This window comes from Diorhabda carinulata, chromosome X (assembly GCF_026250575.1).
Source record: "Diorhabda carinulata isolate Delta chromosome X, icDioCari1.1, whole genome shotgun sequence".
NCBI lineage: Eukaryota > Metazoa > Arthropoda > Insecta > Coleoptera > Chrysomelidae > Diorhabda > Diorhabda carinulata.
Window position 1 is genome coordinate 48,201,764 of NC_079472.1, and position 14,105 is coordinate 48,215,868.

Below are 14,105 nucleotides of genomic sequence, written 5' to 3' on the forward strand. Positions count from 1 at the left end.
ACTTCTGAGAACGAGAATAGCCGGAGTTACTGAAGAACTTACGCATTAAAATATCGGAAGGTCATCTGGGAATGAAGAAAACCCCTGCAGTGAATTTGTGAGAAGTTTCATTCAATGAAAAGCTTCGACAATGTGAAGGACTGGTGTAAGAAACATACGATTTGTGCTACGAGTAATGGACCACACCGCAAGAGAAAGGCACCCAAAGGAATGTTTTAGTTATCATTGCAACATTTCCGACACATAAATACTAATCGTAATGGATTATTCTACAAAGTGACTGGAAATTTACGCGATCTTGAATCATGAGACAACAACTTTCGTGCATTGGTGAAATAGTTCATCAGCTAATATGGAAGTCCACAGCGATCGAGGTAGAAATTTCGAGAGCCATGCTCTAAGAAATCTATGACCAACTGTAAATGACGAAGACTAGGACGACCTCATTACATTCACAATCAGATGGAATGGTCGAAAGAATAAACAGGAACATTATTTGGCTTTCGGCCTGGAGAAAATCTAGCGAGAGATGATCAAGCGATCCAATTGACAAGGGGAATGGACAATGTACACGAATTGGTTAGGTTAGGTTACGTTCAAATCTTCCAATTACCAGCAATAGCAATGAAAAAATGATACGACACAGAAGCCACAGATAGCGGTTTCAAGGGGAAGGGCAGAAAGTATGAATGCATAACCCGAAGAGAAGAAAGGGATTTTCTCTAAGTTTACAAAAATCTTAACCAAGAAAAGGATCAATAATGTCATCAATCGCATAAGCAAGATCCCCAATGGAAAGTAGTCCGCAAAAAGTAATTAGCGTCGTTCACAAGAGACCATGAACTAGACAAAGGAGTGAACCACGTCCGAGAAGAGCCTGTCTCTGGGCTCAAAAAATTTATGGGTGATAATGGGAAAGCGAGTCACAAGAGAACAACTTCTCTCCTGAGCATAATTCTGAAGAGATTTCCTTTGCGCTCTACTACTGCCACAATTTCCCTACCATCTTGACTATAGAATATTGACTCTTTTTCGTTTGCTTTCTGTACATGTCCTTTGTCTAGCATCTGACTTACTGAAAAAAGAGTAAAGTTGAGATTTGGTACGTAGATCACATCTTCAAGTATCACCGGATACCACTTCTGACCGTCAAAACCCTCCACCTCGTTGTTTTCCCGTTTATATATATATATAAATATATGTATATAAATATATATATATATATATATATATATATATATATATATATATATATATATATATATATATATATATAATCAGTCAGTTGCCTAATACAACTAAAAAATACGTTGAAGCTAGTCCCAATTGATGACTGACGTAACTAAATTCTGTTAATTTAGTAACAAAACCTTTGTTTTTTAAGTATACGTAAACGATTGCAGCCGTTCAACTAAATTCACTTTGGATATGGTCCAAACACAAACCAAATCCCTGCCACCCAACCGATTTATTTCTGGACTTGTATTTTGTTAAACACATAATTCTTACAAAACGTTTTTGGTCATTAAAATTAGTAGTTACAACAAACAGCCTTCGATAAAATATTTTCTTTTTGTGGCATGTGTCAGTGTTTGATTTTTGAAACGTTGTGTTTTGTGACCTCGAGAAAAGAAAATTTTAAGATTTCAAATTTGTATTATAATGTTGACAAAGGAATAATTTTCAAAAGTATCTAAATATTTACTGAAATGAAAAAAATTGGTTTCGATTATATTAAAAAAAATTCTAAATCATATTAAATTATTGGAAAATGTAGGTAATATAATATATTATTATAGATAACATAAAGGTACGTATTCCATAACAAATAAAATTTGTAATAACCAATTGTGTTATCAACAATAAAATGTCCCGTTATTTTTAGAAGGTTGCCTCAAAGGTATTTATTTAACTATTATAAAATACTCTGCTTTATACAGTGTGTCCATTAATAACAAAAATAGGTAATCTATTCATCTTATTTAATTCGATGTTTAAATTGTCTTCCCCCTACTATTTGACAATTAACAAATGTTTTTTGATGTGATATTATTATTAGGTATTCCATTTTTCAGTTTATCACAATTATTGAGTCTTGTGCATAATGTTTATTAGATATCTCCAGAAACAACGGACTTTAAGGCGGTAAATGGGTGATTTGGTTTGCCACTTTCTTAAAAAACAGGAACTATTTGTTTTGCTAACAAATCTGAATACTTTGATCACTTCGAATTGCCTTTTGTAAAAAATAATTCAATAACAGTGATGTCTATAATAACTGCTCGAACATGAACTTTTGAGGGTATTTGTTTTCTATTTATCTCATCCCTTGTTCATCTAAATTAGGCTACCTCCAATAACCACACTGGCTCATCAAAAAAGATTATTTTATTTATCTATCTACTGTCTTATGGTTTCATCTAATGTTCCAGGCAAATCATTCTCTAGCGTCATGTTTTGATGATTTTTTCCCAATAGATATACAAAATTTTTCATAACATCGAAAGATCTTTTCATCATCCTTTCTTCGGCTATTCCAATGTGATTCTGTTCCGCACGACAATTTTGCACATAAAATTTCATATTGAATGTTTTTGTTTAGATAATATTACGCTCTCCTACATACACTTCCATCTTAGATTCTTAGAGCTTCTCAAGAAGAGGCTTTAATGAGTAATTGTGTAAGCGCGAGATTCATATATTGAGTTTTAAAATTAGTTTTCTTAATAATTTTTGCGAGAAAGAAAAAAATTTGAGGTTTCAACTTTTCTTTAAGTCGTTATCAAAATATGATATTACCACTGACAATTTGCGTATTTATATTAATGAATGGATCACCTTCATCATGAACATCAAAATAAGAATAAAATCAAAATCGAAAATTTTTAATAAGAAATATTCATCTTTCCTAAGTCCTTACATCTCAAATATGTAGCAGTACTCAATCAATCAAATTATTTGTAGTTTCATAAGAATTTACAAAATAGAGCTATAAATTTTACTTAAATTATTTAGGTCTTTTTTATCATTTATAGTTTTTTTGTTTTTATGAATGTGAACCATTTCTAAAAATTCTCTTTTTCGTGTATTATATTCCGTTCCAAGAATATTTCAATCTTTATAATTGAATTTATGTTTTTTTGATATTTCATAGTTCGTTAATGCAGATCTTTTTTTTATCGTATTGATGACCTCTTAGTCTATTTTCTAAATACTGAGATGTTTGCCCTATGTAGACAGCGTCACAATTAGTACAAGGCACTTGATATATAATATTACTTCTTTTGTTTTTCGGTGTTTCAGATTTCATTTAGTGAAATGTTTAGATAACCTATTATGTCCTTTTTGACTTATACTAATATCATATTTATTGAAATAATTCGATAATTGTTGGGAAAGTCTTTGTACATATGGTAAGGAAAAATGTTTTATGCTCTGTTTTTTAATTGATTGTAGTGACTGTTTATCCTTTTCTTATATATTATATATCAAGTACCTTGTACTAGTTGTGACGCTGTCTACATAGGGCAAACATCTCAGTATTTAGAAAATAGACTAAGAGGTCATTAATACGATAAAAAAAATAAAACTGCGTTAACAAAACATAAAATATCAAAAAAACATAAATTCAATTCAAAAATTCTTGGAACGGAATCTAATACACGAAAAAGAGAATTTTTGAAATGGTTCACATTCATAAAAACGAAAAAGCTATAAATGATAAAAAAGACATAAATAATTTAAGTAAAATTTATAGCTCTATTTTGTAAATTCTGATAAAACTACATATAATTTGATCGATTAAGTACTGCTATATTTTTGAGATATAGGTACCAAGCAAAAATTGATTTTTCTTATTAGAACATTTTCTACTTTGATTTTATTCTTATTTTGATGTTCATGATGTAGGTGACCTATTGATTAATATAAATACGCAAATTGTCACTGTCAATATTTTATTTAGATTAAGACTTAAAGAAAACTCTAAACGTCAAATTTTATCTTCCTTCCAAAAATTATTAAAAAATCTAATTTTAATTAAATCAGAAGATACCTAAAATCAAGAACATTTAGATGCATTAATATATCAAAAGGTCAAAGAAATAAAAAATTAAAAAAATCTCCTATAGTTCGATTACACTGTGTCACTATAATGTAAATTCGATACAATTTTTACGGGGAAGTAAGGCTTCTTTAATACATTTTCTACCAATTTCAACAGCCGAAATAAGTCATGTTCTCTTAGTATCGGATAAAATGTTAAAAGCACACTTGGTGTATATAATCACGTATGTATGCGAACAGTATTTTTGATTCTCCCATCATTTCTATAGACCAAACTCATACCAAAGTAACACCGCCCTATCTTCTTTGATATGTGTATTAAAAATAGCCCTCCTTAATCAAACAAGCGAGTGAAGCACGTTACCTAGAAAAAATAACAAATTCACTCTCGCCTATCACGTCTCATTTTAATAATCTTTTACTTAACACACTATTCGCTTCACCCACTACACTAACATACAATTTATAAGAAATATACTTTGAGAAATAGATTTACTGAGGGTTTATGTATTCTTCAGACTGTTGTATAGGTATGTAGATGGATACCCCATCTCAGAAGTTCATTCAAAATGTCCAATTATAAAATTCACATTCATGAAATGGAAAATAATGAAGCTCATTCAAAATATGAACGGATAGAAAAATTGGGTATCGTCTAGAAGTATTGAGATTGTAGATATGAGAATAATTCGAATAGCAGAAAATTATGCGTATATATAGGCATGTCAATTTAGTAACTTTTCGATCTCTGAAAGTGATAACTTGGTTAACGAAACGTGCGCCAGACAGTGTAATTTTGATTGTGGCTGTAGTGGAATGATAGTAATGAATAGAATGTACATTATAAATATCGCCAACGATTTCATAAAGTAAACAAGCTCTTCTATTTCTTTTCGAAATGTTAACAACTATACAACCTGTATTCATAAAAAATCAAATCAACAATTCACAAAACGAATCGAGACCTGTGACAAACTTGGTATTCCAATTTTTTTATAATTTTTTAATATTTCAACGTTTATATTTTTGATGAATATCTCGTCGTAGATAGCACATATATAGGATAATATAATCTCCCCATTTGTGTTATTTGGTGTGTCTAGTTTCTGATAAATTGATATGACATTTGTAACTCGAAGCCAATATAATCTCAAAGGATCTACAATATTTGCGTTTCTCTTTTTATTTTTGTACGTAATAATTTGCAGCAACCGTTATTAGTAACAGATGAGATTGACTCACTTCTTCGAAAAAATAAACTAATGAGAAATTTGAGTTATGTTAACCGTCGTGTTTAGAAAAGAAGAGAAGTTTTTTGGTCGCTTTGGAAAAAACAAATAATCATATCATTTTCATGCAAAGTCTAACAACCAATTAAGCTACATATTATTGATACACTAAACTCAACTTCAAATTCAAAAATAAATTCACATTGAATTCATCACTAGAAATCTTAAAAATTTCTAAAACAAACTTTTTTCTCTTAATTTTTTGTTAAAAACATACAACAACAACAACTCTATATATATTTGAGCATATTGTGATGATAAAATAAAAAGACGCAATCAGCTACGAGTGAAATTAATAAATAAAACGCTCGATACAGTGCAATTAATGTCATTCAATTCAAAATTTTTTTTGATGTCCGTGAAACAGTAATTATTTTTTTATGGTTTACTCAGGTTTTACTTAATTACCATTTCATTATTTTGAAAATATTTATTATAAACTTATAAGAATCAATAAATTTGTTAACTATTTGGAAATATACAAAAATATAAGAAAATATTTCTGATATTTTCCAAAAAAAATCTTTAAACATATAAAAAAAAAGAATAAAATGCTATGCGGGGTTCATAGATTTTCGAGGGAGACGGTTGAAGCAATAATACCTTATTCCATACTTTATAAAAAGTATCTCTAAATAAAACATTATTGAAAAAAATTTATCAAATACTCGTAACATACTATATAATCGGATTACTCACTGGTGTAATCAAAAAGAAACCCCCAGAATACTGCCAAAAATAGCTAGAACCTTTATTGTACATTACAGATTAAATATCTCATAATACTAAGGTGATCCTTGATTCAGACTGGAAGCAAAATACACGTAATACCATCCATAACAAAATCACATGTGTTCTGTTTTACTCTTGATATTGATAAAAATAATGATACTGGCGACTATTTCCAAAATTGAAAAAAAAGTTTGTTGTAATATTAGGGTTTCCATATATCCTTTGGCTTCTTGTGATCGATCTAATTTTTTTTATTATTTGATATAACGAATTTCTACTATCTTTCGATCTATTTTTGGCGATTCTCGTGGTATACAATATACTCTGATAATTCAAAGCTTGTGGTTTCAAGTGTCGATAGATTTGTTTTTATTACCAAAATAGATTTTGTGCTTTATAATGCGCTTTTCTCGGTTATTTATTGTAATAATTTTAACGATGATTTAGCAATATTATGGTTATTACCTTTCGTGACGTAAAGAATTGTTTGTTTAGTTTTAGATTAATTAATTGACAGCATCCTAAAATATTTACAATGCAATATAAATAGGTTGGTTTAATAATAAATACTCTGTTATGTGAATAGTATTGATGATGAAATTATTTAAAAACAAATTATTTTTATATATTTGAATGTATAAACCTTCGGATAGGTCCTCTTTCGCAGTTAGGAAATTTTTTCCTCTTGATGATACGTAAGATGATTTTTTAGACTTACATAAAAAACAAATTTTATGTAAAAAAACTGAATTCAATGAATGATATAAGCGAAACCATTTTTTAAACTACAAAATATTAGGTCACAAATACCGAGATTCCTTAATAAAAAATACCCATATCAAAATGAGATTAATCACAAAAATAGTCGATTCGAAAAAAGAGAATATATCGTCATCCCTCTGTATGTCCAAAGAAACTTACAACATCAATAGAAGTGCAAGTTCTAAATGTTTACCATCTTCCGTTCCAACAACTCCGTTCAATTATTGGCCGAATAAATCGTTCGATCTTAGAAAAATTTCTAGTCTTAGTGATATTATAGATGGATCAAGCAGTCTGAAGCCTTCTGATAGAAAAGATCCTTCTAAAAGAGAATTCTTACAGAGCCTCACAAAGAAGGTTTTTAAAGTTGGATTGGTAGGTATAAATATAATATTACTAACACAATATTCATTAAAATAGAAATTATTCTTGATTTTTTGTTCCAAATCAATACTTTGAAGCAATATTAAAAGTCATGAGAAGCCTAAAATCTCTGAACGTTTTTTTAAACGAGTACAATGCGGCCTTGTTTTAAATCAGAAACCTCTGCCAAGAATTTAGTATAGTTAAATGTGAGCATAACTTTGATGTTACCCTAGGACATTAACATATAAATATTTATCACCACTTAATTATTTTAGGATGAAAATGCACCTCCAAAACCACCAATTAATTTGGAAAAAATATTCACTCCAGCAGATGGAGAGCAAATCAAACCTACTAAAAGCCGTAAGTAATTATTTTGCACATGAATGATGTATTATAGTTATTATTAACACGTTCACATTAACATTTATTTGTAAGAAAATTTTTTACATAGCTTTAACAACAGAACTTATTATATATCTCATTTCTTCCATTCGCTCAGTAGTCGGTTGGTCGGACAGCGTTGCCAGTTTTCATGAGTTTTGAATTAATTCTGGCGTGAACATACTCCCCGCGTTGAAAGCATAAGGATGGCTTTCAAAGGTCAACTGGAAGGGGGCAGATTTTTTGAAAGCTTCTTTTGATGATTTCTCCAGAGGGAGTTCTTATAGAAGCGACCCTAGCGATACCGTCAGGGCCTCTATGGAGCTTGCTGATTCTACCTAATAACCACTGAGTGGGCATAGTGTTCTCGCCTTTCACTAAAACGAGAGAATCTTCTACTAGATGGCCTTGGTTGGACTTCCATTTGGTGCGTCTTTGGAGCTCCGCAATGTACTCAGATTTCCATCTGTTCCAGAAGTGCTGTGCTAATTGTTGTACGAGCTGAAATCTGGAAAGTCGATTCATTTTTATGTCGGTGACATCTTGATCAGGTGCTGCAATTATTGGTCTTCCAATCAAGAAGTGAGCTGGGGTAAGAGGTCCAAAATCGTTGGGATCAGAGCTCAGTGGGCATAAAGGACGCGAATTCAAAATCGCCTCGATTTGTGCGAGAACTGTGGCAAATTCTTCAAATGATAAATGAACTTGGGTCAAAACGCGCCTTAAATGATGCTTTACGCTTTTGACAGCTGCTTCCCACAAACCTCCGAAATGAGGAGAGTAGGGTGGTATAAAACTCCACTCTATATTCTGAGAGCTACATTTCTCGATTATAGTGTTGCTGCCATGTTTTAGAAAATCCTTTAGCTCTCGCTGTGCCCCGACGAAGCTTGTTCCATTGTCGGACAATATTTTTGATGGTTTGCCTCGTCTAGAGACAAAACGATATAGCGCTTGAATAAATGATTCTGAAGAAAGGCTAGAAATCAATTCCAAATGGACTGCTTTAGTTGATAAACAAATAAATACGCCAATATAACATTTACTTAAACGACAACCTCTACCTTTCTTATCGTTAATCATAAATGGCCCCGCGTAATCAACTCCCACTATTGAAAATGCACTAGAAGGATTAGTTCTATCGCGCGGTAAGTTGGCCATGATTGGCTGTATGGTTTTAGCATTGAATTTGAAGCATTTCACACAATTCTTAACAGTCTTTCGTGCAAGATTTCTACCGGATATAACCCAGTAATTTTCTCTTATAGTGCTTAAGAGCAGCTGAGGGCCGCCATGCAATAGGCGTTCATGTTCTTGTAAAAATAGTAGCTTTGAAAAATGATGCTTTGAATTGATCAAAATTGGATGCCTTTTGTCAAAGGAGTAATTTGAATGTTTTAGTCGCCCTCCTACGCGTAGCAAACCATCGGGTTCTAGAAAGGGACTAAGACTTAATAGATTACTATGGGAGCTCAAAGGCTTGTTATTTTTCAATGTTTCAATTTCGGTAGAATACGATTGAGATTGACAAATTCGAATGAGACATTTTAGAGAATCACTTAACTCCTGTACTGTAAGAGAACCGCCTCTTCTGCGATTTCTCTGAAGACAATTATCCTTAAATCGTAAAATGTATGCCATTGTTCGTTGCATTCTTGAGAAATTTGAAAAACGTTCAAAGGGAAAACTCAGAGTAGGGGGCGCAACATTGGTCAGAAGACTGGATTTAAGTTCAGGTAAATCATGAACCACCTCCAGCTTGTCATTGGGCCAAAAACTTGGGTCCTTAGCTAGCCAAGTAGGGCCGCGCCACCACAAATCAGAGTTTAAAATTTGACTAGGATATATTCCCCTTGAAGCAATATCTGCTGGATTATCGTGGGTGGGGATGTGCCTCCAATCGGCGTGTTTAGTGAGAGACTGAATTTCTGCCATTCTATGGGCCGTGAATGTTTTTAGCAGATTCGGGCTTGTGCGTACCCAAGCTAGAGTTATAGTTGAGTCCGACCAAAGTGTGAAAGATTTGAATTGAATTTTCAAAGCAGTTTTAGCTTTATCTGTTAGGCGGGCTAGAAGCAATGCTGCGCATAATTCCAACCGCGGGATTGGTATTGTTTTTATAGGTGCCACCTTTGCCTTGGCGCATAACAGGGATACATGAACCTTTTGATCGGAATCAATACTTCTCAAATAAACACAGGCTCCGTAAGCCTTTTCCGAAGCGTCAGCGAAACCATGCAGTTGTAATTCAACAGCATTCTTGCAAATAGCTTGTCTGTTTAACTCAAGATCGTTCAAAATAAGAAGCTCCTTCTCCAACCTTACCCAATTTTCAGATATAGCTTTTGGAATAGCGTCATCCCAAGCTAATTTATTTTCCCATAATTTTTGCATTATCATTTTTGCGATAATAGTACATGGGCTTAGTAAACCAAGGATGTCGAATATTTTTGATATAGTAGATAAAATTGTGCGTTTTGTGACCTTTGTACCTATAGGATTGGTATGAATTTTATATTGAAGCTTATCGTTATTGCAAACCCATATCAAGCCTAATGTTTTTGTTTTGCCATCATGCGCAAATTCTAGTATATCGGATTTTAAATCATTTGAACTTATATTTTTGAGCGCGTTGGTGTCGTTAGAGCACCATTTTCGGAGTGCGAAACATCCCGATTTAAGAGTGTCACTTATCGCTTTACATATGTATTGCGCATGCTCAAGTGTAGGTGCACCTGTTAACAGGTCATCTACATAAAAGTCGTGCTTAATGATTTCGGCTATTTCCGGGTTCATTTCTTGAATATCCTCAGCGAGTTTAGCTAAACAGCGTATTGCAAGATAACTGGCAGAGGCTTGCCCGTATGTAACGGTATTTAGCTGGTAGACTTCCAGGTTATCACTCGGATTTTCGCGCCATACAATTTTTTGCAAATGCCTTTGCTCGGGCGTTATTGAAATTTGCCGGTACATTTTAACTATGTCTGCCGAAACTACATAGTTATATTTCCTAAACCTTAAGACTATTGATAGTAAATCGTCTTGTAAAACGGGTCCAATGACTTGAATATTGTTGAAGGATAGACCGTTGCTAGAGGGCGCTGATGCATCGAAAACTACCCGTAGTTTTGTGGTCAAACTCTCTTCTCTCAAAACTCCGTGATGCGGCATGAAATATTCGAAGCTTGAATCATTGCCGTTACAAATTGTCATATGGCCTAGCTCTTTATACTCGTTCATAAATTGTATATATCTGCTGTGCAGCATTGGATCTCTCCTGAATTTTCGTTCTAATGCATAGAAACGTTTTTCGGCTTGAGCTTTCGACTCACCTAAACTAGAAGGTTGTTGCTTCAAAGGTATAGTGACTGTAAAACGTCCGTTCGCGTCTCTGGTAGTAGTTTTGATGAAATTGTCCTCGCAAAATTGTTCATCTGGAGAAAGTTGTCGCGTGCTAGATATTTCCTCGATTTCCCAAAATTTGGCTATTGAATTTAATAATTCCTGGTTTATACTTAAATTACAAGAAGCCTTTTCAACGTTGTTAGTACTTATTTGCCCAGATACAACCCAACCTAGCACTGTATCAATTAATAGCGGCATATTTTTTCCTAACGAAATTTTGTTATTGCTTAAAATTGTCCAAAATAGGTCCGCGCCAATGAGCATGTCTACTGGTCCGGGAATATTGAATTGTGGATCAGCTAGCTTTAGATCACCTGGAATCGCCCAAGATTGCGTGTTGATTCGACAACACGGCATCACACTTGTAATCTCTTTTAGAATATAACAATTGCCATGCGCTTTAAAATTGGTATGTATAGATTTAAATGAAACCTTACACCTTTTACTGACCTTTGAAATATTGTTTGAAATTCCGAAAATTGAAAGATCTGTTTTATGTGTCGCAATATTCAAACGCTTTTGCAAATCCTCCGTTATAAAGGAAGTTTGAGAACCACAATCTAATAACGCTCTTGCTTTGTGAAAATTATTGAAATTGTCTGAAATGAGTAAACAGGCGGTAGATAATAGCACCTGCCCCGCCGCTGGTACCACTACGCCACTGCTTAGTGCTGCGGAACTTGAGCTCGCGTTGTCCGCTATCTCGAGTTTTTCATGCAAAATTGTATTGTGCCAAGCTTTACACACTTTGCAAGGCCCTAATTTACACTGTTTGACAGAGTGACCCGAACGCAAACAGTTATGGCAAAGATTTGATTTTTTGACAAAATCTTTTTTTTGTGTTATTGTTAATCCGAGAAACTCTGCACAACGATATATTGAATGCTCTTTCTTGCAATAGGAGCATGTATATGTACTTGAGGTCAATGACCTTACTCTACTTTGTTTATTGAATTTATTTTCCTCATTACTAAATTTTGAATCTGATTTATTTAAACTGAGACTGTTCTTTGATTCTAACATATTAAGAAAATTGGAACGTTTTTGTAAAAATTGTAGGAATTTATCTAACTTTGGCAATTCTTCCTGATCTCTATTTTCCCTTTCCCATTCAAGGTTTGAGCTAGTATCTAATTTATTAGTAATCCAAAAAATTAGTAGAGGATCCCAATTAGTTATATTTTGCCCCAATTGTTCAATAGATCCCAAATGTTTGTGAATATCGTCAGCTAGATTTTGTAGTTTTTCAGCTGTCGGTTTTTGTATATTTTCTAATGAAAAAATAGCTCTAATATGTTCATATATTAATTTTTTAGTATTGTCAAATCTTTTTGAAATTGTGGCCCATGCCACTTCATAATTGTCGGCCGTATATTTGATTTTGGAAATGGACGCCGCTGCTGTTCCTCCTAGTGCACTTCGCAAGTAATAAAATTTTTGAATATTATCTAATTTTTTACTATCATGAATAAGGCATTTATATGTGTCCCTGAATTCTAACCAATCTTCAAAGTTTCCACTGAATTTAGGAAGTGATATATCCGGAAGCTTTATACCCTCGTTTTTACAACAAGCTTTGTCTGAAATCACGCTAAGATTTGTATCATTATCGTGATTATTGTAGCTTTGTAAAATGTTTTTAGCAACAGCGATTGCATCATAATATGAATTTTCAAATCTCTCTCGTTCGATTAATTGCTCATCTAAATTTATATCATCCTGTAACTCTATTTCTAATTGATATGATTTGAATTCGTCAAGATAATTTTCGGCATCACGTAACCTATCTTTTAATTTTGTAACTTCTGTTTGGCTTAAATTAGATATAGTTGCAAATTCATTTACCGCTTTTGTGAAAATAGTTAACTGAGCTTTAATTACACCTCTTTTCTTTATTAGTTTGCCAAGTTCTGCCATTTTATATTGTCAAATTGTTCAAGCACAAACAGAGAAGCTTTGAAATCGCAAATGGAAAGAAAAATTCGGAAATAAATAATTTGGAACAAACTCACTCTGATTTCGGTCGAACTGCCTGATTCTTGCAATTGAACTAGTCGGCCAGTTGAGTTGATGTCTGGTCGCCGTGATATTGTATCGACTACTTGTTTGGTCGATCACTTTGCACTCGTTGATAGTTGCTTGCAGCACGTGGTAAATTGTTTTTGGGTTATAGTTGTTAATAATATATTGTTTATTGCGAATTTTCACTGGTTTTGTTTATAATCCGCTCGTAAGGACCATTTTTTGTATTATAGTTATTATTAACACGTTCACATTAACATTTATTTGTAAGAAAATTTTTTACATAGCTTTAACAACAGAACTTATTATATATCTCATTTCTTCCATTCGCTCAGTAGTCGGTTGGTCGGACAGCGTTGCCAGTTTTCATGAGTTTTGAATTAATTCTGGCGTGAACAAATGATTTGATTATATCACCAGTCATATGACCAGTTTCATATGTCAGAGTAAATACTTTGAATTTAGTACCGAGTTTGTTAAATTATAATCCCTAAAGTTACTTTTTTAGACCCATTCTTAGAGGCATCAGTGTGTGGTTAGTTCTTACTTAGAGAGGAATTATTTTCATATTATCATCACATTATTGGGGGAGAACGGTGAAAAACTTTATTTTTGAAAAATTCAAAAAAAAAATATTCGTTAAGAATTTATTCGGTAACTTGTTTATAAATTTTGGAATAAAAATAAAATACATGGAAGGAAAATTAGCAATTAATCTACAAATTCGGCTTGTGAAATTGGAAAAGTTGATCTTACAAGGTGTATATGAAAAGTAATGAGACTGCCAATACTAAAAGAGATGTAACAACGTGTCTACCGACCTGTACTAGTCATTTTTTACCGCTTTCACTTTTTTAGTTCGAGTTCCACATCCTTACTGATAACATTGTTTTTGACAGTAACATTAGGGAAGTTCTGTGTTACAAAAAGTGAACATCGGAATTTGGAGCAACGTTTTGTGTTAAATTTGGTGAGGGTTTTGTAAATCAAACTGTCGTTTGATAATGATGATTATGAATGAACAGTTAAATTTGAACATTTTTGCTATACATAAAATTCTGCCATAGTGGTTGTGACACA

At 32.8% G+C, this 14,105-nt stretch overlaps 1 protein-coding gene across 4 annotated transcripts in view; it reads left to right on the forward strand.

The window, feature by feature from the left end:
* The window catches only part of LOC130900487 (uncharacterized), a 57,619-nt gene that overhangs the window by 27,914 nt on the left and 15,600 nt on the right, over positions 1–14,105 (forward strand). Inside the window, exons 1-3 of one of the 4 annotated variants that reach the window (XM_057811132.1) lie at positions 1,477–1,810; positions 6,886–7,223; positions 7,490–7,577. In XM_057811132.1, the coding sequence (XP_057667115.1) occupies positions 6,930–7,223; positions 7,490–7,577 (382 nt within the window). In that variant the 5' untranslated portion in view covers positions 1,477–1,810; positions 6,886–6,929. Of the gene's footprint in view, positions 1–1,476; positions 1,811–6,885; positions 7,224–7,489; positions 7,578–14,105 lie in introns of those variants that run through there. The other 3 variants (XM_057811131.1, XM_057811130.1, XM_057811129.1) reach the window with 3 other exon arrangements.